We start from the raw sequence: 25291 nt of genomic DNA, 5'->3' as shown, positions 1-25291 counted from the left end.
TCTCAAGCAGGCTCTGCAGACCTGGGTAGAGACAGGAGCAACGCCACCCCAGAACGAAGGCATCACAATCCACGATCTGCACCCAGAGAACATCGCAACTCCAGCGGAGGAGAGAAGCACGGGCCTCTCCCACGAGGATGCCCAAGAACGAGAAAGGAGCCGGCTCCACGAGTTGGAACTGGCTAGACTCCGCTTAGATGGAGAACTACAACTGGCCGAAAAAAAGATAGCCCTTGAGCAACTACGGCTACAGGGAGACCTGGAAGAGAAAAGAAGGCAGAGGGATTTAGAGGAGAAGAAGCTCGCGTACGAGCACGAGTGCGGTTTAAAAGAACTGGAGATTAAGGCGAAAAACGGGGACACCGGCGTCACCGGGAGCCGGAGCCCCCCTCCTTCTACAGACACCAAAGTCCACATCCCCAAAGATGTCGTCCGAGAGTACTATAAAAACGACAACATCCAGCAATGGTTTAACGCCTACGAGGTAGCCATGACCTCACACCGAGTACCACAAAAAGACTGGGGTGCCGGGTTATGGGGGAGGTTCGTCAATGAGGGGAGAGACGCCCTGCTACAGCTCCCCGACGCCTAGATGACCTCGTACGAACACATGAAAGCCGCCCTCCTCACTCGCTATGGGCTCACCCCCGAGATGTACCGGCAGCGATTCCGAGACTGCAAAAGGATCCCCGTTACCACCTGGGTGGAATATGTGAACTTCTATAGTAGAGCCTTAGAGGGGTGGATCAAAGGCAGCCAAGTCACCACCTACGAGCAGCTGTTCGACCTCATTGTATGGGAACACCTCTCCAACAACTGTTTTGTCGAACTCAGGCAGCATCTCCTCGACAGCAAGCTGACCGAGCCACGTAAACTCGCCATCGAAGCCGATCGATGGGAAAGCACCCGGGTCCCCCGGAACTGGATTAGAGACCAAGGCCGAGCTCACCAACGATCCCACCATCAGCGAGGAGGAGGAGGAGGCCAGGGCCGGGGCAGGGACACCGCCACGGTGCCCCCATCCACACTTCCCCTCCCCTGGCCGGAAGGGGAGCCACCCCCAGCACGACCGGGGCCCCGCTCGAACCTTATCTGCCACAAATGCCAGCGACCCGGTCATTACGCCAATGACCCCAACTGTCCCAGAAACCAGCTATCCAACCCCACAGGTCCGCAAAACCGCCAGATCGCCGCCGCCTCCCTGGTGGAGGAGCAGGGCGAAGAAGAAGACTATGACCTAGACCAGACCGAGTGGGAGCCCGCAGCCATGTCCCTGGTATGTCTGGGTGAAAGAGACATGGTCCCCCGGGCCCCAATCCCGGCCAACACTCAGAAGTACAGCCAGTGGGTCACCATTAATGGACACCGGGCCGAAGCCCTCCGCGACACTGAAGCCAGCGTGACGACCGTCCGTTGCCACCTGGTGACCCCGGATCAAATCTTGCCCAATGTACTGTGCCCAGTACGGTCCGCGGATAATTCCGAGAGCCTGTGCCAGATGGCCCGCGTCCCCTTTGAGTGGGGGGATTGTCCGGCATGCTGAAAGTGACTGTCCGAGACGATGCCCCCGTAGACTGCCTCCTCGGTAACGACCTCGAGAGCTCCCCCTGGGCTGACGTCGAGCGGAGAGAGCATCTGGGGATGCTAGGCCTCCCTGAGTGGGTCTGTGCGACAACCCGATCCATGGCCGCCCGAGCCATCCTCTCCACCGAAGAACCAGAATGGCCCGAGCCTCCACCGCCCGTCGTCTCCGAAGACACCGACCCTGAACCCGGTCCACCGGGGCCCAAATGTGAAGAAATTGCCCCGCTCAGCGACCTCCCGGAACTGGCCCAGTGGCGCCAAGAAGGTGGCCCCACTCGAGAACAGTTCCGTCAAGAGCAAAAAACGTGTCCCTCCCTCGAGGGGATCCGACAGCAAGCCGCAGCCCAGAGCACAGAGGATGCCTCGGGGGCCCACTGGGTCTATTGGGACAATGAGCTCCTCTACAGCGAGCAGAAGATTGCAGAGCCAGGTGCCAGCTGGGTATTGGTGGTCCCCCTCCGATTCAGAGACTTCCTCCTGAACCTGGCACACGATGTGCCCCTCGCCGGGCACCTGGGGCAGGACAAGACATACAGCCGCCTGGTGACCCACTTCTACTGGCCCAAGATGAGGAATGATGTGATCAATCACTGCCGGACTTGCCCCACCTGCCAAGCCAGCGGGAAGAGCGGCGGGAAACTAAAAGTCCCCCTGCAACCTTTCCCAGTCGTCAACTCTCCCTTCGAGCGGGTGGGGATCGACATCGTGGGGCCCCTGGAGCCCCGGACATCCCAAGGTCACCGGTTCATCCTCGTCCTGGTGGACCATGCCACCCGCTATCCCGAAGCTATATCTCTCCGGACCGTGACGGCTCCCGTGGTGGTTCAGGCCCTGATGGGGATCTTCTCCCGGGTGGGCTTCCCCCGAGAAGTCCTCATTGATCGGGGTACGAACTTCATTTCCTGCTACATGAAGTCCCTGTGGCAGCAATGCGGGGTCACGTACAAATTTACGACCCCCTATCACCCCCAAGGGAACGGACTGGTGGAACGCTTCAATCGCACCCTCAAGGGGATGATCATGGGCCTGGAAGAGTCCTTACGACGCCAATGGGACGTGTTGCTGCCCTGCCTCCTCTTCGCCTATCGGGAGGTCCCCCAGACGTCCCTGGGATTCAGCCCCTTCGAACTATTGTACGGGCACCCAGTCCGGGGTCCCCTAAGCCTGGTCAAAGAAGGTTGAGAGGTGACCGCCCAAGATGCTCCCCCCGACGTATACCGGTACCTCCTGACCCTCCGGAACCAGACTCGGCGGTTCCGGAAACTTGCCATGGCCAACCTCGAAGCCAGTCAAGAAGACATGAAACGTTGGTATGATCAAAACGCCTCTTCCATTGAGTTCGAGCCGGGACAACAGGTCTGGGTCATGTCCCCGGTCGAACCATGTGCCCTCCAGGACAAGTGGACCGGGCCCTTCAAGGTGGTGGAACGCAAGAGCCCCGTCACCTACCTAGTGGACATGGAGTCCCCTAGGAACCCCCTCCGGGTCCTCCACGCCAACAGACTCAAACCCCACTTTGTCCGATCAGAACTTAGCCTCCTGATGGCTACGGATAGTGGGACCGAAGACGACTCCGAGCCTCTCCCGGACCTCCTAAGCACCTCCGAGAAAGACGGCTCCGTGGAGGGAGTACACCTCTCCTCCACCCTAACCCCTGAGCAACGCCGAGACTGCCAAGAGCTGTTTGGACAATTTGCGGACCTGTTCTCTCTCACCCCCGGAGTCACCCCGTGGTGCATCCACGACGTCGACACCGGGGATAGCCCGCCTGTGCGGCACCGGGCCTACCGAGTCTCTGAACGAGTTCGGACTTGCATACAGGCCGAAGTAACCAAGATGCTGGCTCTGGGGGTGATCGAACCCTCTGACAGCCCGTGGGCCAGCCCTGTCGTCCTGGTCCCAAGGCCGCCGCCCCGGGCGCGGCTCCCGAACTCAGGTTTTGTGTGGACTACCGGGGGTTGAACGCCGTTACCCGGATGGACGCTCACCCCATTCCCCGGGCTGATGAACTGATCGACCGCCTGGGGGCGGCCCGCTACCTGAGCACCTTCGACTTAACCTCCGGCTACTGGCAAATCGGACTCACCCCAGGCGCCCAAGAACGCTCCGCTTTCTCGACCCCCGATGGCCACTACCACTTCAGGGTGATGCCCTTCGGAATGAAGAACGCTCCCGCAACGTTCCAGAGACTGGTGAATACGGTGTTGGCGGGGCTAGAAGCGTTCAGCGTCGCCTATCTGGACGATATAGCAGTCTACAGCCTCCACTGGGCTGAACACCTTCAACACCTCCAGGAGGTCCTGGCAGCCCTCCGCCGGGCCGGATTGACCGTAAAAGCAAGCAAATGTCAGCTCGGCCAAGGGTCCGTGACCTACCTAGGACACCAAGTGGGGAGCGGCCAGGTGGCCCCCCTCCAACCCAAGATCGACGCCATCCTGGCCTGGGAGCCCCCGGTCACCCAGACAGCGGTCCGAGCCTTCCTGGGGCTCACTGGGTATTACCGGCGCTTCATAAAGGACTATGGAACTATTGTGGGCCCCCTCACTGAACTCACTTCAAAGAAGCACCCACAGAAGGTACACTGGACACCCGAGTGTCAGGCCGCCTTCGAGACCCTAAAGATAGCGATGTGTACCGCTCCCGTGCTCCAAGCCCCCGACTACAGCCGGGAATTTGTGGTCCAAACGGATGCTTCCGAGCATGGTGTCGGGGCAGTCCTGACCCAGGTCAACACCGAAGGAATCGATCGACCGGTGGCCTTCATCAGCCGGCGTCTGTTGGCCCGAGAGCAGCGTTGGTTACCATCGAGCGAGAAGCCTTCGCCGTGGTGTGGGTCCTTAAGAAGCTCCGACCGTAACTCTTTGGCACCCATTTTCGGGTGCAAACTGCCCACCGGCCCCTACGGTGGCTGATGCAGATGCGAGGGGAAAACCCGAAGCTACTACGTTGGTCCATCTCTCTGCAAGGGATGGACTTCACTGTGGAACATCGCCCCGGCAGCGACCACGCAAACGCCGACGGCCTGTCCCGCTTCTTCCTCCTCGGCGAGGAGAACCCCCAAGAAGATGGGTGACTCTTCCTGCCTGCGGCTGGGGGGGACATGTGTTGGAACCGGCCTCGTGGCGTGGTCCCGCTTCCCCCGCCTGGTGGGCCCTGGCCAACATCGCCCCTATCCTCCGTGCTGAAGAGACCCTCTCCAACCCTACATGAGGGCCGCCACCATGGGCGACCCCCGCTCTCCCCCCATCAGGACATGGCGACTCCGACTCGCCCACACTACGGGCCCGATACCTATCCTGGGCCACCCTCACAGGCCTCAACTCCATCTTGGGCCTCCCTCATCCAGGCCTCGTGGCCTCGGCCGCGGCCCCAACGCAGCTCCGACATCGAGGCACCAAGATCCGCCCAGGTGGTAAATCGGCCACTTGGCGCCTCACGGAGGACGAGAGTTTCGATGGGCCTTCAGCCGCCCCCGGACGCCGGGTTTCGATCGCCCTCCTGCCTCCCTGGGCGCTGGCTCCACCCCCCTGCTGAGTGTCTGGTCGCTCTGGTCCCGGCCCCTCTGGCCCCCAGGTGCGAGGGTCCGGACATCCAAGGACTTCAGACCTATATCTGGGGCAGCCCTGGAATGGGTCGGGAGTTGTATCCTGGGGTCGAGAGACACCGAGACGAACTCATCCGCGTGGAACCCGTAACCACCTTTGGAGCCCTGCTGGCGCTGCCGCGGCTCATCTTCGCCGAAACTATCTTTGGAGCCCTGCTGGCGCTGCCGCGGCCCATCTTCGTTGAAACCATCTCTGGAGCCCTGCTGGTGCTGCCGCGGCCCATCTTCGTTGAAACCATCTCTGGAGCCCTGCTGGCGCTGCCGCGGCCCATCTTTGTGAATCCATCTCTGGAGCCCTGCTGGCGCTGCCGCGGCCCATCTTCGTCGAATCCATCCTTGGAGCCCTGTGGTGCTGCCGCGGCCCAACCCTGAGGAACCCCCCAGCTCGAGGATTGAGAGCTGAGCGTAGGGTATCCCTGTACCAGGCTGGTACCAAGACTGTCCCGCTACCCCCTTCCCTCCGAGACTAAACCTGAAAGGATCCCTGGATCCAGTTACACCTGTATCGCTACGATAACCTGCCCTAAAGTATTGATAAAAACGTTAAGAACCTATCTTTGTGTGGTGTCCATCTGTAGGGGGGTGATTGCTCATCTGTACGATCCTAGGGGAGGAACCTCGCCAGGAGGCCTCTCGACTTCGCTCGGCCAACTCTAAGATACCCTTTCCAACAGTACTGTATTATGTTGTAATTGCATTTATGTAGTGCTTACTACCCCTGCTGAGTCATTAAAGCACTTTATGGCAGAACGCACGCTGCTCCGGAACCCAAGTTTAGTGGGTAATCCAGTGGTTATTGATTATTAGGATTAACCTTGTCCTCTCAAGGGATTCATTCAGTGCATGTACTTTAGTTTCTTTGTTGTGGAGACAAGGTATTCGGTTGCACAGTACTGCTTTCAAAGAAGAAGTTGTAAATTTTGAAATAAATGAAATTAGATTAATTTGCAAAAATACAGTAATATACAGTACAGCAAACATGGATGTTACTGAGCTGTGCTCAGAGAGAGGGGGCATGCAGGGGATGGTAAGTAAGGAGAAGTTATTGGAAAAGAGAGGGGACAATTAGAAGTTGTAAGTTCAGGCGAGGTCTTCATGAAAGTTTTCGGAATATAAAAGAGGCTTTTTTGAAACCGCATGTAATCTGAGGATGCATAACTCAAGAAATAATCCTTGTTTGCAGATGAGTTAGTGCTCTATTGGTGCCTTGATAGGGTCTAGAGTCTGATGAAGTGCCGGTCACCTGCTAGGCAACCACTAGACCACCCCTTCAGCAAGGACAGCTGATGCGTACAGGGGGTCGAATCATAAAGTAATAGGTGGATACATATATAGGGAAATACAGACAGCTTTAGGCTGCACTCGAACGAAGCAGCAACATCATGGTCATAACAACATGAGAGGATATACAGGGTAAATAATTAAAACCTCTGTAAATGCTGAAGCGGATATCTTATGATGGTCACCCTTAAAGTTTGACTTTCAGTATTATTCAAAAAAGCAAAGTAGGATCCATTTGGATACCCCTGGTTTGTCATGGCACATAATGAGTGAGAGGACCGCTCCCTCAAGCAGTGGAAGCGTAGTGCCTGTATTCCTGTGGCTGGAGGGTTCAAAACCAGAAATTGAAGTGAGGAGCTTGGAAGAAGGGTCCCCTTTAGAGATTCTATGAATATTTTGTTATCAAGGGGTTGATTAATGCTTCCTGAGTACTGTTAATTGGTGGATGGTAGAGGTGGGGGTGGGACTGTAGTTTCTGTTGTGGAAGGAGATGTGTAAGTAATGCCAACATTCTGCCAGGTTTGGCCTCCATAATGCTAAGGATGCTCATAATATTCTTGGGGTGGATGGGCCTTGGATGACCACAACATTTCAATATTGCGTCCATAATACCTAGGTTGGGTTCTGTCATACCAGAGATGGCTCTGTATGTTCTGGGGATGAATTGTGTATCATGGTGGCTTGGATAGGTTGGCGTGAGGTCTGGTGGCTCCAATGAATGGGTATCACTTATACCAGGTACACTGACTTTATCACTACTGCACATATGCAGACAACCGGACATATGCATACACATCCTTGACTCTAGCTAATTTTTTTATAACTGTCTCCTGTGTCCTTTAGGACCACGCTCTGCACAAAGCCATACTTTCAGTGAAGGGAAACCTAGTCTTGTACGTCTCTTCCTAAACACCAACATGAGTTAGCTGCCACTGTAAACGGGTGTAAATACAGAGTCTGTTTAATATAAAAGACAAAAAATGCCAGAAGAAATTGATTACAAGTTCTGTGTATTACGGAATGCTTTGAGAGATTAAAACTATGCGAAAGGTATGGTTAATGTATAAATTGACTTGGTCAAATTGCTTACTCCATTTTTTGTAATTTTCTTACAAGTTTGTTTATTTTTGACAAGGGTATAAAAATATTCTTCAATATTATTTTTTTAATAGATAGAAGCATAATAATTAAACCTTAACAAATGGAATACCAGTAGCAGACTATGTTATGAATCATAAACACCTAGATACTTTACTTAAATGTTGTGTTAATATAGTTCTTACTAGGGACATGGCTATTACCTGTATAATTTTAAATAATATTGGGCGTTGATTGCCTTTTGTTTTCTTAGGAACCTCAAAATCGGATGAGAAGGTGGATCTCAGCAAAGACAAGAAGCTAGCCCAGTTTAACAACTGGTTTACTTGGTGTCATAACTGTAGACACGGTGGTCATGCTGGACACATGCTGAGTTGGTTTAGGTAAAAGCGGTCAAAATTCAACTCTGTTATATTTAGATGTTCTCTTTTTATATGTTTAATGGGAAATCTTGAAATTTTTTTATTTTATTCTAAGATGATGCTTTAAAGGTTTGCCACAGCTATGCACCTTTATTTTCCGGCGTATAAGACGACTTTTTAACCCCTTAAAATTTTCTGGAAAGTCGGGGGTCGTCTTATACGCCGGATACAAAATTAGACCGTTTGTTTTCATGGTTTTTTTTCAACAGCGCGGACTACTCCTGAAGGTTCCTGCGCTTCCGGCCCAGCCGGAGGTGGGGGAGGGTGGCTCTAATCCAGCCGGAGGTGGGGGAGGGTGGCTCTAATCCGCCCGCCAGCCACAGAGGTGAAGAGTCGAAAGAGCATTGCATCCTGGGGGCTCCCGCGCACAATTGGCTTTCAAGCCGCAACTTCGCTCCAACTTCGCCCCTACTGCCTGGTGGGTACCCCCGAGGCCTCCCGCAGAAATTGGCAGCCATAATGCCGGAGGATTCCCGCCGGAGCATTGCATCGGTGGACAACGCTGAGGATCCGCGATAGCATCCACGGAGTCGGAGGACGCTGCCGGGCACTGGAGCTGCTTCACTGCGGTAAACTGAGCGTACTCGGAGGACTAGCGGGTGGAGAGATTACGGTAGGCTTGCAATATTCCCAGCATACAAGCAAGGTGGAAGAAACATTTCCCGCCTAAGTTACATGGTTCAAAAGTGACAATAGCGAGCAACCAAAATACATGAGGTAGCAATCGGTACATTACAAGAGAAAAAAGTGATAAGTGTGCAGGTTACCGGTATAACAAAATACATGAGGTAGCAATCGGTACATTACAAGAGAAAAAAGTGATAAGTGTGCAGGTTACCGGTATAACAAAATACATGAGGTAGCAATCGGTACATTACAAGAGAAAAAAGTGATAAGTGTGCAGGTTATAAAAGCGTACAAGGTACAAGTAGAGCGTTGGACTGTGCTGGAAGTGGGGGTAGTCTTGGGGTAGTCTTATACGGCGAGTATAGCACAAAACCTAAATTTGATCAAGCAAAGTGGGGGGTCGTCTTATACGCCGGGTCGTCTTATACGCCGGAAAATACGGTAACCAATGTTCTACAGAAAATGAATAATCATGTTTCAAAGTTGAAACTCAGGAGTAGCCTAAGTCACACTTCTGGACTATATTATGCAGTTTTTGGGGCAGTTTACAGTCATAAGACTCTGGTATGCCCTTGTACCATAGCTGTAAGAAATGTAGGTTCGAGGCATATGGGCTGCAGACCACACACTATTGCATTAGATCACCACCTGGCGGTGGGCCCGTATGATTACACTTTGTTGTTGTCTTGGAAGAGTCTTTGTCTGTTGGATGACTCCTCCCTTAGATCGGAGTGCGCATGGGCATCGACTCCATCTTCAGATAGTTTTTTTCCCCCTTCTGGCTCGGATGTGTTAGTCGTTCGGTCCCGTTAACGATCTCTTTTTGAATCCATAAATAAAATCAAAATACCATTGGCATAGTCATCGACATTGATTCCGCTTACCAGCGTCGAATAGAAACTTCACTTCTCGATTCCAGTGTTCGTCGGGGCCGTTGGGCCCAACTGCGCCATTGGGCCCTTTGGCTCATGGAAAGAACACCCTTCAAGAAGTTCCCTCACATCGATCTTCATGAGGTTTGCAATCTCTGCTTATCTCCAGAGCACGAGAGTCGAAACTGTGAGGCCTGCGCTTCATTCCAGTCCAAGAAAATCATCAGGAACCGTCGAGCTCGAAGTGTAATGGCGCAGTCATCTTTGTCGACAGCAGGCCTCATCATAGATGAGGCTCCAATTGAAGTAGACGCGGAAGAACAGCATGAAGTAATCACTTCCGAAGCAGAGGATTCAGCTTCTGGAGTCGAGGATCAATCCGAAAAGGAAGATCTTCCAGCTGGTCAACAGGTCGTGAGTACAGACGTCGACCCTGTTCACCCCACCATACCGGGACAGGCTTCGATTCCACCTCCACCTTCAGGTACAGGTGCACACCGAACAAACCTTCCGACGCCCCACCTTCTGGCTCGGCAGCGAAGAATACAAAAATGCCTCCAGTCGACTCGGGCAAGCATTTAAAGGTACTAAAACAGTTAAAAGTTTGAAAAACGCAGCACAATAAAAATCACACTATGATATACAAGAATAGAGAATATTTTAATGCACAAAATGACACCAGAATGTGAAAAATCCAGTATGGGGAAACAGCGATAAGACTTTTTAAGTAAAAGTAGCTCCTACAACCCTTTGGCACCAACAGCGGTCATCTGGGTGTGCTTGACCAGTACCTAGGTGCAATTTAAGGCCTACTTCGATGGTGCATGGGTTGGATACAGAGGCCAAGTTTGTCCCAATCAGGAGTTTTACCTTCTGGCATAGTCTCTGAAATGGTAGTCCAAAGTCCTTAGCAGGGCAAGGCAGCAGGCTGTGGCTGATAAGGGCTCAATGAGACCAGACTGCCGTTGGGTGAGAACTCTATGAAACCGTTAACTTTTGGCTGGAAAGCTCAGAGCAGAAGAAATTCAAAATTTGTGCCTATGAAAGGTCCCTTGCGGGCGGGATACTTTTGGCACCTTCGCCCAGTTAAGATTTCTACCTTTGCATGTTTTTTGGAACTCTGATTCCTCTAGCGGGGCAAAGCTGTAGTCTAACCTCAATCCACAGCCTATCTGTGACGTCCCAGTGAAGCGAACTTGCTGCTGTGGAAAAGTTCTAAGTGGTAGCTACCTGAATCTTTGGACCAGATTGACTTGGAAGGTTTGTACCAGTCTTCTCGTTGTTCTCCAGGTTAAAATATTTGCAAAAGCTTTTAAGGTCCAGGTTTTAGAGCTAGGCAGGTGGAATACACACTGACCACTTTTTAAAGGCCTCAGAATCTTAGAGGCCCCATTTAAAGGGTCAGGAGTCATTCCAGTAGAAGCCACCAGCAGGGCGGTGCTCAGCGGGGCTCTTCAGGAAAAGGGGTCTCTTAAAGCTTTTGTGGCCCTGAACAAAGAGGAGGTAAGCCTACTGACCTTTTGTCTACTTCTCAATCCTGGGTGCAATTAGAAGTAGGTCCAACCCTTAGGGTTCTCCTCACAGGTCACAGCAGGTGGAGTTTTTCTATTATACACAGATCCAGGAGTGTTCTGAAGAGGGTACCCAGGGGTGCCACATTTATGCCTGGCACTAGCCTGTTGGTGGAAGTGGCTCCTGGCCCCTCCCTGACCAATGGGAAAATAGTTCCCAAGAGTAACCCTACCCTCTTTTTCAACAGTTCCTATGTGCCCTACTGCAAACAATCCCACAGCGCCCCTCTCTGCTCAACTTGGCTTCTGCAAACCCAGGTTTAAAATAATGAAACCTTTACTGGACCTAACAAGAATACTGCCATTGTTACTTGTGGTGGACTTCAATCCACCCCAACTACTAATCCACTTTCTTACATTGGCTAGCAAAAGAGGAGACAGTCAGACGGGCCTACAATGCTGCAACTTTGGCTGTGCTGCTGCTGTTTGTCATTCCATGCAATCAGCTCAATACAAAGACGGGCTTTCATCACCATAGAACAACATTGCTTCTCAGCCTCAAACCCTGAACGCAGTCTCTCAAGCCAACAAATTTTCTTGGCGGGCATCAGGGGCAATCTCTGGTAGGAGCGCCTCTACCAGCAGTAACATTAGATGCAAGCGGGCCAGCACAGGTGTTCTTTGCAATCTGTCTGCCATGCTCTCCACCTCTGGAAGGTAAACAGTGAACAAGTAGTTTGGGAGTGGAACGTGTTCAACAGATTTCCACTGACAAAACTAATAGGTATTGTTGTTGGGACCTTTTAGCTTGGCCACATGTTTCTGGCAGTGCTATACAGCTTTGGGACATCGTGCAGCACTGTCTAAATAACAGGTTTATAAAAAAAAGGCACTATGACAGTCATGTCATTCCCTTGAGGCACTTGTGCGTCAGAACACCTGTGTGCCAGTGGAATAACAGGGGTGTCACTTGCTTAATTTTTTTATTTACTGATGCAAGATGGTCATCGTCACTTGGATTGGTAAATATTTTTTTGGGGTGCAAAAGCCTTTCGTTTAACCAAAAAAAAAAAGGCACTTCGGGTGGTGGTTAAGGGATGAGTGCATGGGTAAGTAGAGGATAAGCAGCTCATGGAGGGTGGGGTAAAGCTCAACTGATAGAGGACACGATGGGCGAGAGAGAGCGCAACATGAACCCTGCGGTGGGGAAACAAAAACAAGGACCAGAGAGAGCTGCATAGGTTGCGAGTGTAAGAGAAACACATGGATAAGCGAGCAACACGGTAGGGTAGAGAAGTAGACAGGGGAGATATGTAGAAAACACATGCACTCATGGAGTGCTTAAACAAAAAGAAATGAAAGAGCAGCATAAAGAGCGGCTACAAAAGCACACAGATGAAAAAGCAGCACAGGGAGAGAAGCACATGAAGGAGATAACACGCACTTGTGGAGTGCTTAAACAAAAATAAACAAGCATGTGCAATTCAGTAGGTCTTGCATTTACGAGTGTTTGAGCTATTGGCATTGTAAATGACAATGCCTTTTATTTATCTGTTTTGATAATTAACTCCTTGTATGCTCATGACGGCTCCTAGCCGTCATGCGTCACGGTAGGCATGTGCGCACGACGGCCGGGAGCCGGCCGAATCCCGCCGGCTGTTTATTTCTCCCATACAGCGCTGGAAATAAACCTGCATCCAAGGGGTTAACACATCGATAAAAGGCATTGTCATTTACAATGCCAATAGCTCAAACTCTTGTAAATGCGAGACCTATTTCATTTCAAAGAAGCAGTCACCATTGTCACGGGCTGCTTGGAATGTGAAAGCATGCATGGTGCGCTGAATATTACAGGAAAGCATGTTGTGCCTGCAGTAGGAGAAACTCATTAAAGAAAATAGTGCTTTCATGCTAAATAAGACATACCGTATAGCAACAGAAGTAAAAGGGCCAGTCTTCATGGGAGATTACAAATGAAGACAAGGAGGGGCTAACAAGCCTATTAACGAATCAGAAGTCAGCATTTCCAACGGACAATGACACAAGCCAAAAAAAAATATGGGCGAAGAGTGGGCAGAGCTTCAAGTCCATACTCGAATACAGCATGCCTCGCAGAGCAGCGCATTCGCTGCCCAGGCTCGACCTAAAAAGTGGTTTCCCAAAAGTAAGCAGGGGAGGAATAGCACAAGATAGACAAGGCAAGCAATGGGCGGCTTTAAGTTTCTATGGCCACTATAAGATCTGTTAAGCGGATAATAGGCCTGTTCCAACCAGACAGGCTGCACTGCCAGGTAGGTTCCACCTAATAAAGGACATATATGTGAATCTTGATTAGAAATCCTTCTCTGCATTTGGCTTTATCTGCAGTACGCCTCATCCTGGAATGGAGTGTCTGTCTGTCTGTGAATTCGAACACCCAAGCCAGGTATCATGGCTGTCTAGTGGCCTCATAGGATGTGTCACCTTCAGTAAGCCCTTGGTTTTTCATTAATAGAGCTTTGAATGGTGTGAGTTTTGAGTCCATATCTACATAGCTAAAATTGAAACTGTAAGCTCTTGAATATAAAGAACAGTACTTTGGCTTACATGCTGTAAGGTTGAAAATCCCTGATGCGTGAGGTTGTTGGAGGACAAAAAATCAACAGTGATGGCTGGTTTCAATCCAGTTTCACGCCACTGCCCTCGTCTCTATTGTGAAAAAACGAGGCCCTAATGGCTAGGGTGGTCGACCTCGAATCTGGGGAACTGGGTTCGAGTCTCGGTAATGACGCTAAGCATCCTATGATTCTGGGCAAATCACTTAATCTCCCCGTGCCTAATAAAAATGAATGTGTCCTGATGTAATGCAACTGGTGCTATGTAAAGCGCTCTGATACCCGATTCGGGTCAAGCTTGCGCTAAAACACTCTTTAAAAAAAAAAAAAAAAAAAAAACTGTCCAAGGACAATGACACTTCAACAATGTCCAAAATATACCCTGCAGTTACCTGATGCACAAGGAGAAAGACCCAGGGTCCATGAGCTGCTGCAGTTGCTACCCCCAGATTGGCAGGAAGTGCCTCTTGTTGCCTTCTGTTAACAGCAGAAATAAGCTCCACTCGCTGACGGCTAAGGAGGAAAAGCTCCTAGACAATGACAACAGAATGGTGCAAGACCACAGGAATAGTCATGACTTTGTGCTCTCTAATCAAAGTGAAAATACCCTCAATTTACCATAAAATATATCTTCTTTTTTAAATAATAGCGACACGTGGACTCCATTCATCATGCCATAACTATTCCTTTGCAAAATAACATTTGGTTCTTGTAATCGTGCAACGTTATCAACTTAAAGCACTTGAAAAAGAACCTTAAAAATTGCACATGTACTTTAACATCGGAAAAGACTTACATCAACAGTGATCATCTTAACATTACAAATATCACGAAGATGGTAGCAAGGTTTTCAAATCATCTCAAAAAGGAAACCACAAATTTAAGGAGCTCTTTTTGGAGATCTTGAGTTACTGAAAAGAAAGCCAGGCATGTCGAGGGATTCCTTGGACATGTGAACTGTGCTATGGATCAATTGCTGTGAAGTGTACGACATCCATAACGTTTTGCGTAAAGTAACCGCCCTTGCACACAAATTGTGATATGGGTTAGTTGGTACTAAGGGGTGCTCGCTGGCTTCTGGAAGTACCATGGACGCTGCCAGTGACGCGAGGGAAGACTAAGGAAGACGCCAAAGAACAGTGAAATAAGTGATCATTTATGGTTAGGGTATTTCCGCTTTGATCAGTTTGTCTACCCCAGCCCTTATTTTGTGAACGGAGTCAGTCCCAGTCTATTGTTTTCTCTCTCTCATCCTTCCCAGGTCTTTTGTCATCTCAAACGTAGCGGGCACTTCTCTATGCAAGTACTATGTCCAGCCCTTAAAGAAGGTGTCTTTCCCCTTGTTTCCAACTTCATTTGAAGTAGAGCACTGCTTCACTGAATCTGTTGTCAAGCAGTAAGAAGCAATAATATGGTTAGTAGGTTTGCTCGGTCATTGCTCAGCTCGCCTCCCATCTGGCGTTCATCCATGGAATGTATATGCAGGTTTATTCGGTTATCTTACCCCTCACCTCCTGTGCTGATACTCCAGGATATCCTGATGGTTCTGGAGGTTCAACAGTACAGTACGATCAGTTCACAATACTACGCGACTGCATGGTCCCAGCTTTCATTCTACCTCTTTCCTTTGAAACGTCAAACATTGAGACCCCAATGGCCCACTACCCCTAGCACTGCATGGACCCAGGGGTTCAGAGAGACGACTCCTCCCTCTGGCATCGGGTTGTATGTTATGTTAAAGTTGACTTATAAAGCATATGTTCACTGAGCGGTTTTTTGTCGCTGGAGGCAGGACGGTTGCAATTACAGACAGTGAGTGAGTTTCAGTTGTGTGCGTGGGAGAAAAGCCAGGTTTTGAGTAGTTTCCTAAATTGGGTATAGGAATCAGCCATGCGCAAGTTGAGGGGGAGCGCGTTCCAGAATTGAGGGATCAAGGTTGTGTATCTGAGGCCATCATGTTTCTTCCGTTCGAAGGTGTGGGGGGCCAGCAAGTGCTTATTGGAGGAGCGTAGGTCGCTGGAGGAAATGTACTGCTGTATATTTAGGGCAATGAAGACAGGACCACGTCCTGACAGGGCTTTGTGGATGGTACAGCCCTCCTAGTATACTCGATCCAACAGCACCTAAACAGATCACCATACCTGAGCTCCTGTTGCCACAGGGCAGGGGGCACAGCGCTTTGTTGGCACCCGCTAACAGGTACACAAAATTCAGTCCGCTGCTTGGAGCATGCGAATGGTGTGGGGGATCATCAAGGCAGAGATCTTTCAGGGACGCAAACAGGCACAAAAAGGAGCAACAACAGTATATCTGCAGAGCCTAAAATTAACAAGCATTTGCAATGCAATAGGTCTCGCATTAGGAAAATTTGAGCTATTGGTATTGTAAATTACACATTTTTTTAGTTATGTGTTGGTTTTGAAAATAGCTAAATTAATATCTTTGTCATTAACAATGCCAATACTGTTAACTTTTGCAAATGTGACACCTATAGCATTTCTAATGCAACATGTTTTGTATTTACGTGCCTTTGATGTATTGATATTCCAAATAACAATGGCTTTGATTTTTTTAAAATAATTAATACTTAGTATTGTCATTTATAATGGTAATAGCTTAAACTTTTGTAAATAACTTTTGTAAAGATTATGTTCAGTGTATTTTATTGTGACGAAAAACCAAGAACAGAAGTGAAATATTAACATCTTTTTGTGACATGTGTAATAAAGCTTGAAACATTGAGAGAACATATTTGAACCAGTTGTTGTTGAATGGTTGCACAGATTGATGCCGTGGTGGCGCTGAGTGATGTTATGGTGGCGCAGACTGATGTTATGGTGGCGACGAGTGATGTTAAGGTGGCGACGAGTGATGTTAAGGTGGCGACGAGTGATGTTGTGGCAGCTCATAGTGATGTTGTGGTGCCCCTGAGTGATGCTGTGGTGGTGCGATAGATAGATAAAGGGAGGGTGATAGATAGATAGATAGATTGAGGGCGATAGATAAAGTGATGGCGATAGATAGAGTGATAGCGATAGAGTGACTGCAATAGATAGACAGGTAGAGTGTGGGCGATAAATAGATAGATGTGCATGGTTGTGTGTGTCTGGGGTTGTGTGTGTGTAGTTTTGTGTGTGTGGTGTGTGTGGTTGTATGTGTGGCTGGGTGGGTGGTTGGGTGTGGTTGGTTGTGTGTATGGTTGTGTGTGTGTGGTTGTATGTGTGGCTGTGTGTGGTTGGGTGTGTGGTTGTGTGTGTGGTTGTGGGTGTGTGGTGTGTTTGTTGCTTTGTGTGGTTGTGTTTGTGGTTGTGTGTGTGGTTGTGTGTTTGTGGTTGTATGGGTTGTGTGTGGTTGTGTGTGTGTGGTTGTGTGTGTATGTGGTTGTGTGTGTGGTGATGTGTGTGGTGATCTGTGTGGTTGTATGTGTGATTGTGTGTGTGGTTGAGTTTGGTTGTGTGTGAGATTGTGTGTGGTTGGGTGTGTGTGGTTGTATGTGTGTGTGTGTTCGTGGTTGTATGTATGTGTGTGCGGTTAGAGAAGGATGTATGTGTAAGAGAGCAGTAGCACAGGAGAAGAGAACAGGGAGCTAGAGAAGGAGGTGGGGTGGAAGAGAGTAGCAGATCAGCACAGGTGAAGAGAAGAAAACAGGGAGTTAGAGAAGGAGGCAGGGTGGAAGAGAGCAGCAGAACAGCATGGGAGAAGAGAACAGGGAGGTAGAGAAGGAGGTGGGGTGGAAGAGAGCAGCAAATCAGCATGAGAGAAGAGAACAGGGAGTTAAAGAAGGAGGTGGGTAGATGAGAGCAGCAGATCCGCACAGGAGAAGAGAACAGGGAGTTAAAGAAGGAGGTGGTGGAAGAGAACAGCAGATTGGCACAGGAGAAGGCAACAAGGAGTTAGAGAATGAGGCGGGGTGGAAGAGAGCACCAGATCAGCACGGGAGAACAGAACAGGGAGGTGGGGTAAAAGAGAGCAGCAGATTAGCACAGGAGAAGGCAATAAGGAGTTGGAGAATGAAGCAGGGTGGAAGAGAAGAGCAGATCAGCACAGGAGAAGAGACCAGGGAGTTAGACAAGGGGGCGGGTGGAAGAGAGCAGCAGATCAGAACGGGGGAACAGAACAGGGAGTTAAAGAAGGTGGTGGGTGGAAGAGAGGAGCAGATCAGCACAGGAGAAGAGAGCAGGGAGTTAAAGAAGGAGGTGGGGTGGAAGAGAGCAGCAGATCAACACAGGTGAAGAGAACGGAGTTAAAAATTAGGCGGGCGGAAGAGAACAGCAGATCGGCACAAGAGAAGAGAACAGAGTTCGAGAAAGAGGCGGGTGGAAGAGAGGCAGGGCGATAGATAGAGGGAGGTCGATAGAGTGAGGGCGATAGATAGAGTAAGGGCGATAGATAGAGTGAGGGCGATAAATAGAGTGAGGGCGATAAATAGAGTGAGGGCGATAGATAGAGTGAGGGCGATAGATAGAGTGAGGGCGATAGATAGAGTGAGGGCGATAGATAGAGGGAGAGCGATAGAGGGGGGATAGATAGATAGAGGGAGGGTGATAGATAGAGGGAGGTTGATAGTGAGTGAGGGCGATAGAGTGAGGGAGGGCGATAGATAGATTGAGTGAGTGAGGGCGGTAGAGTGAGTAAGGGGGGTAGAGTGAGTGAGGGCAGAAGAGTGAGCGAGGGCGGTAGAATGAGCGAGGGCGGTAGAGTGAGCGAGGGCGGAAGAGTGAGCGAGGGCGGAAGAGTGAGCGAGGGCGGTAGAGTGAGCGAGGGCGGTAGAGTAGTAGAGCGAGAGTGGTTGAGTGAGGGTGGTATAGTGAGGGTGGTAGAGTGAGGGCGGTAGAGTGGTAGAGTGAGGGCGGTAGAGTAGTAGAGTGAGGGCGGTAGAGTGAGGGCGGGAGAGTGAGTGCGGGAGAGTGAGTGAGTGCGGGAGAGTGAGTGAGTGCGGGAGAGTGAGTGAGGGAGGTAGAGTGAGCGAGGGAGGTAGAGTGAGCGAGGGCGGTAGAGTGAGCGAGGGCGGTAGAGTGAGCGAGGGCGGTAGAGTGAGCGAGGGCGCGTGAGAGGGTGAGGGTGCGTGAGAGGGTGAGGGTGCGTGAGAGGGTGAGGGTGTGTGAGAGGGTGAGGGTGTGTGAGAGGGTGAGGGTGTGAGAGGGTGAGGGTGAGGGTGTGTGAGGGTGTGTGAGAGTGGGGGTGGGTGAGAGGGTGTGTGAGGGTGAGGGTGGGTGAGAGGGTGTGTGAGGGTGAGGGTGGGTGAGAGGGTGTGTGAGGGTGAGGGTGGGTGAGAGGGTGTAAGGGTGAGGGTGGGTGATGGTGGGTGAGTGGGTGTGTGAGAGAGAAGGGGTGTGAGGGTGAGGGGGTGTGAGGGTGAAGGTGTGTGAGGGTGAAGGTGTGGGGGAGGATGGGTGAGGGTAGGAGAGAGGGTGACTGAGGGTGAGGATGTATGTGAGGGTGAGGGGGTGTGTGAGGGTGAGGGTGAGGGTGGGGGGGTGTGAGGGTGAGGGGGTGTGTGAGGGTGAGGGGGTGTGTGAGGGTGAGGGGGTGTGTGAGGGTGAGAGGGTGTGTGAGCGGGTGGGTGACGGGGTGTGAGGGTGTGGGAGAGGGTGAGTGAGAGTGAGGGGTGTGGGTGAGGGGGTGTGAGGGTGAGGGTGTGTGGGATGGTGAGGGGATGTGAGGGTGAGGGGGTGTTTGGGGTGGGAGGGGGTGAGAGGGTGAGGATGTGTGAGGGTGAAAGGGTGGGTGAGAGGGTGAGTGACGGTGAGGGTGAAGGGGTGTGAGGGTGAAGGGTTGTGAGGGTGAGGTGGTGTGAATATGAGGGTGTGAGGGGATGTGAGGGTGAGGGTGGGTGAGGGGGTGTGAGGGTTGAGGGGGTTAGGGGTGTGAGGGTGAGTGAGGGTGAGGGTGTGAGAGGGGGTGAGGGAGGGTGAGAAGGTTAATGAATGTTGGCGCCACTAGTTCCCACAACTAACATCTCGTCACAAACTGTACACATTCTTTGGCTTGTATTTTGGTGTAAGACGCCGGGATATGAACTATATGTTGTGATCATTTTTGGGGGCCAACAAAGGGCAGTGTTGTTTAATTAAATTTAAACGCCAAATGTCGAAACAGGTTCGGATTAGCCAGATTGAGAACAGTGGTACAGATTTTTAGGTTTTGGGGCCACCAGTTTTGAGGGGCTAGCCCTGTACTTGCCGTTTAAGATCATATTGTAGGCGTCATGTGCATTCCACTCAGCATTTGACCTTATAATCTTTATGGCATTGCAGCCCGGGGTCCCGAGAAAAGGTAAACAGTCACACCTACCCCACAGCCGCGCTTTCCTCAGTGGTGTCAGTGACAAAGGCACAGCTGGGGGAGACATATATGCAGAGGAGAGGCAGGGGGGTGCCAGTCCCGCGAGCCCCCACCTCTATCCCCTCTCAGAGAAAGCTTTGTAAACACAAAGTACTGTGTGATATGCAGAACCCCCAGGGCGCAAACAAAGAGGCAGAAGGGGGGCATTTGAAGCGATAAAGGGATAAATATTCGAGGAGAGGCAGGATGATGCTGAGGGAAAAGTTTGAACTGTTAAGAGGATTAAAAGCGGCCTCCTCTCTCTCATCCGAGCCCCACCTTCCTCCAGAGAAAATAAACCTTCAAAAGAGCTCTGAGCCTGCTCGGCGGACCTCTTAAAATGGGCAGGAGACCTGGCCAGATCAAGGGAAGCACACACAGATGAGATATTAGGAGAGACAAGAGATAGAGCTGGGAGAAGACGCGCATGGGACCGGGGATAAACCCGAATTACCATCTCAACAAAGGCCAGTTTCACAGAAAGAAGATGTCAACGTGTCAGCCCGGAATGCGATTTTCTGCAGACGGTGGAAGAAGGGAAGTCGCTGATTGCCTGATCGCCTAGTCATTGACATCTGCGGGTGGCCCCTGCTTGGGCAGTTCTTTAAAAGCCATTAGTAAACTTATACTGATGTGTCTGGGCCGCACGTGCAGCTAGAGAATTATAACACTATTGGCATGCCTAAGGAAGGACACACAATTAACGGCCCATTATGTCACACTTTTCTTCTCACGAGACGCACTAAAATTTCAGACAAAGAGAACCTCAAAAAGGGTCACATTTGCCATTCAAATCCTTATATAAATAACAATATATACACATTACTGTTGAAAGCTAATACATACTCACTTAGAAAAGATGTGTATCAGCTCACGCACAGCTCGCCTGCAAGGCCGAGACTCCCTGAAAGGCTTACTGTGAGAATGCGGGTCTGTCTCCAGAAATTAAAACCATAAGACGAACAAGTAAGTGTGCCCCAGAGTACGGCACGGCTTTGGTTGCGGAATGTGGACTACAACGAGGGACCTTGAAAAGACTGCATTTGTCTCCCAAAAGTAAGGTTTATGTTCCAATGCTAGTGCAGCACTTAGAAAGGTGCACCCTAGGCATTACCTGACGAAACAGTAGCAGTGTAAGACCTGAATGAAATTACCGTAAGAAATGGAAACACTCCAAGAGCAAGTTGCACGAAGGGCAGTACACTTTGACTAGCGTCCCAAAAATGTGCAAACCTGCGTGAATGTCTAAAGAGGATGAACGCAAACATACTCCGACCTCTAACGGCTGGAAAGGAATACTGTTCATGGGTTGTAGCTCCCTGGAATCCTGATTTATGTAAACACACGTCTTTGTGTACACTAACAATAACAAGAGAAAGAACGAAAGAGGAGACCGGGTGAAAGAGGGAAATCACGCCCCGTGAGATCTAAAATAAGAGAACACATCAACTGTGACAAGCTCTTGGCTTTGCTGTGGGGAGGGGGAAGGAGAAATGCGAGTCAGGGCCGCCAGGCCGTGAAGTGTGAAACAGTGGGCGGGGAAGCAGGTCCCTCTTGAAGCTGCTGGGCAGAAATGCTAGTCACGGCCTGGCGTCCGTGAAGTGTGAAGCAGTGGGCGGGGAGGCAGGAGCAAGCAAATGGTAAGGGGAGCCTTTGAAGAGCAAGGCAGGGGGATAGAAGCACGTTCATGAGCATGTGCACTTCTAGAAATCCGCATCGTGAACTCAGCTTTGTGGTTTGACGGCAATAGGTCTGTCTGCGAGACCTAAAAAAACCCTTTCAGGATATAGCTGCAGATCTGACTACAGCGCACAGACAGGCGGCAACTTTGACTCCTGAAGTGTCACCATGAGTGCTGCATTTACTGCACAGACGTCAACATTTCCACACTCATTATCCAACCCTACCCACCTCTTTTGGGTTTGCAGCAAGGTGGTGGTGGTGGGGGAGTGATCGCGCCAGCTGATCTGCACATTTGAGAAGCGAGAGGTAGGCATCACCACCTGCAAATCCTGGCATCGTTTTCAGACGAGCCCCCACCAATCCACCCAAGCCTGCCCCTCAAGTATGGAAGGAAATAAACTAAAATAAATATCCCATGCTTTACAATGCAGCCACTCCATACGCAGACTCATACCAAATGCTGTTAAATTACTAATGACACTACCTCCCTCTTGCGCCCCCTTTCAGTATTCTCTATTATTTTTTCCTATCGCACGAGCTGTGGCACACAGCCCGTTAAAGATGTATCTGGCCAAACCTAAAAAATCGTGGCTTCATTTGGCATTCAAATGACCTTGCTTAGTCTGTGGAGTTTTCATCCACATTTGCTCAATGTAGTTATTGTCTTTAGGTCTGCCTGGGCATCACAGCTTTCGCTATGCCTTATGTGATCAACCAAAAAAGAGGTTTCAGAAGCTCTGCTGAGAAGGGGCCTTGACTGTGCCCCAAGTCCAATCCCATGAGTACAGATTTTCATTGGGCAGAAGTTGTGCACTTATGCCCAAAAAAAAAAAAACGTTTTGATGGACTTTCTGTATGATGGGAAAGCTCATGCTCAGTACAGCAGGACTGATTTGGTGATGGTGATAAGCTAATGATCATGGTCGAAGCTATAGACCTAATCTGTTTTGTATTTAAAGTTATGACAACGGTAATAGGTCTGGTATATTTATTATGGACACCCTGTTCATCCAATGGGCGTTTAAAAGTGAATTGTTAAGGCTGTAGTCCGGTACTTTGTTACATGGAAGCTCACTAACTTCCATAATAAGCAAGTGATTTGGTATTGGTGACATCCTCTGACAAAGCCAGCGTGCCGGAGATTTGCATTGTTATTGTTTTAACTACTGTAATGTTGTACATATTTATAATGGTGGGACTGTATACCTGATGGGTTCCTTGTGAGAATGCTTATGCTCAATACAGCAGGCCTGAGATGGTTATGGATACAAGTCAATTTTAAGGCTAAAGGCCTGCTTGGTTTATTGACAGCGTTATGTCTGCTGCCACAGGTCTAATCTTTTTATAATGAAAACGTAAAGCTAAGGTAGTAGGTCTGATATATTTGTTATGAAAAACATTTGTAAAAGGCAATAGGGCTTCAAGGATGGATTGTTGTTGTACCATGTTTTGTTGCATGACTCGCACACTGCTTTAGTAAGCAAATGGTTTGGTTGTTTTGATTCACCCCCTCGACAAACCCGGGGGGGGGGGGGGGGGCAGAGATTTGCACTGTGATAATCCTTGCAATGCTCTTAGGACCGTCAGCAAAGTTCAGTTTTCAGAAGGCTCTTGTATTAAAATTAAGAACTGAATATTCCAACGTGAATTGTTTTTTATGCGTTAAGCCCTCAATTTAGTTTGAATAATAAACAGTTCATGGATCGAGTTAACTATTGAATGTTAACAGATTTTTGACAGTTTAAATAAAAGTGAATTAAAATATTGCAAACCTGTACGTTGACTTTTTTTTTGTTTTAAATAATCCATTAAGTTATTTCGGGCCTTTGACTAGCCTTGTGGAAAAGAACTGTTATTTTCGGTGGATGCTCTGATAAACCGAGGAAATTCGGATAATAACCTATCAATTTTGGTTTAGGCTACTACAATGCTACTCTCTCTAATGTGTATGCCCAACATTATGTTTTTCAGGGATCACAGTGAGTGTCCGGTGTCTGCGTGTACATGCAAATGTATGCAGCTCGATACGACAGGAAATCTTGTTCCAGCAGAGACAGTGCAGCTAGGCAGCAGCATTTGAAAAGGAGAGCTCTACAATGAAGGGCTTTTTCCAGGACATCTTCGACCTTTACTCATACTTCTGAGCAAAGCACCCCTAACGTTCCAAGACAGGAGACTATATCGCACCATAACTCAGTAATTCGGTGTGCTGTTGGTTTTCACCCACACGGAAGAAAATTGTGCCTTGCGGTGCCCTCTGGCTCCCTGGCTTGAAGTGGGTATTTTTAGCAGACCCGTTGAAATATGTCCAAAGCAATCTACAAAGGCCAACTGCAACGATGGGTAGTCTGTGAGCCCACATTATGATGTTAAGCAATATGATTTACTATTCCTGCTACACATTAAGTGAAGAAAAATTCAAAGTCTTTCATATGGCGAAAAAAAATAAATGGGGAATATTTATTAGGCAAAATGTTTTTCATAAGTATTTTTCCTAACTAATTTGTAAAAAAAATGGAACATTTTAGGTCGATATTTGAATACGTAAGTAAGATTACATAAAGTAGTACATATTTGAATATTGTTCTCTTTGAATCATAAAATATTGCCAATATGTATCTGTATTTGAGAATAATGCATAAAGGCTTTAGTCAGCCCACTCCGTGTATAAAGCAGATCTATTCTGCTTTTCCTTAGTTGCAGGTACATTGCGAAAACGAAGGAATAATTTTTTGTAAAATATGTCAGTAAATACATTTAATGATAAGTGGACTGGGTAGATTTTATTTTTTAATTCCTTGCTGGTGCATGGGGCAGATAGTCCTATAACGTTTCATTTCGAACTTATGTGTATTCGTTATTACATCCACTGAAGTTTATCATCACCTCCGTAGAATCATTTGTAAACGAAAGTATTTTTTTTTTAAATGTGCAGGTAAAACATGTGCGCTCAACCAGTTGACCTTTGAACTGTACGAAAATCAATAATTATTATTCAGATGAATGTTTCATATAGGCTGCTTGGGTGTCTGGGTATTAAGTGGAAACAAAACAAAAGAGTGGAAGCAGCCCTTGCAATGAGTGAAGCTAGGCAAGGACTTTCTACTGTGTTTCCATCCCCTACTTCTATTTTCCATGCAGCTGCCCACTTCCAACTTCTCATCCTGACCTAGGGAAATATTTGAACCAATCTGCCATAAATTATATTTTTTTAAATCAGAGACACGAGAATAATCTCACTAATTCTCTCTCCCTTGTAGCTTGTCCAGCACTTTCTTATTAATGTCATTTAGTCGCACGGCAGAGCTAGTTATCCTTACAGTCTTTCATGACCCTGCATAATCATTCAATCAATCAGAGCACTTGTAAAGCGCGCTACTTACCCGCGAGGGTCTCAAGGCACTGAGGGGGAGGAGGGTGCTGCTACTGGTCAAAGAGCCAGGTCTTGAGGAGCCTTCTGAAGGTGAGTAGGTCTTGGGTCTGTCGCAGATGGGTGGGAAGGGTGTTCCAGGCCTTGGCAGCGAGGTAGGAGAAGGATCTGCCGCCGGAGGTTGTTCGTTGGATGCGTGGGACGGCGGCAAGGGCGAGGCAGGCGGAGCGGAGCTGGCGGGCGGGGGTGTAGAGGTTGAGTCTGTCGTTCAGGTAGGCCGGCCCGGTGTTGTGGAGTGCTTTGTGTGCGTGGGTGATGAGT

General features: G+C 49.3%; 1 protein-coding gene across 2 annotated transcripts in view; it reads left to right on the top strand.

Moving 5' to 3' along the window:
* The window catches only part of MIOS (meiosis regulator for oocyte development), a 188328-nt gene extending 164255 nt beyond the window's left edge, over positions 1 to 24073 (top strand). For both annotated transcript variants that reach the window (XM_086941922.1, XM_086941923.1), the window contains exons 10-11: positions 7821 to 7950; positions 23572 to 24073. In XM_086941922.1, the coding sequence (XP_086798048.1) occupies positions 7821 to 7950; positions 23572 to 23680 (239 nt within the window). In that variant the 3' untranslated portion in view covers positions 23681 to 24073. The remainder of the gene's footprint in view (positions 1 to 7820; positions 7951 to 23571) is intronic.
* Positions 24074 to 25291: the final 1218 nt, after the last annotated feature.

Source organism: Lissotriton vulgaris, chromosome 10, assembly GCF_964263255.1.
Source record: "Lissotriton vulgaris chromosome 10, aLisVul1.2, whole genome shotgun sequence".
In the NCBI taxonomy this organism is placed as follows: Eukaryota; Metazoa; Chordata; class Amphibia; order Caudata; family Salamandridae; genus Lissotriton; species Lissotriton vulgaris.
The sequence above is the reverse complement of the archived record's forward strand: the minus strand, read 5'-3'. Positions and strand labels throughout refer to the sequence as shown.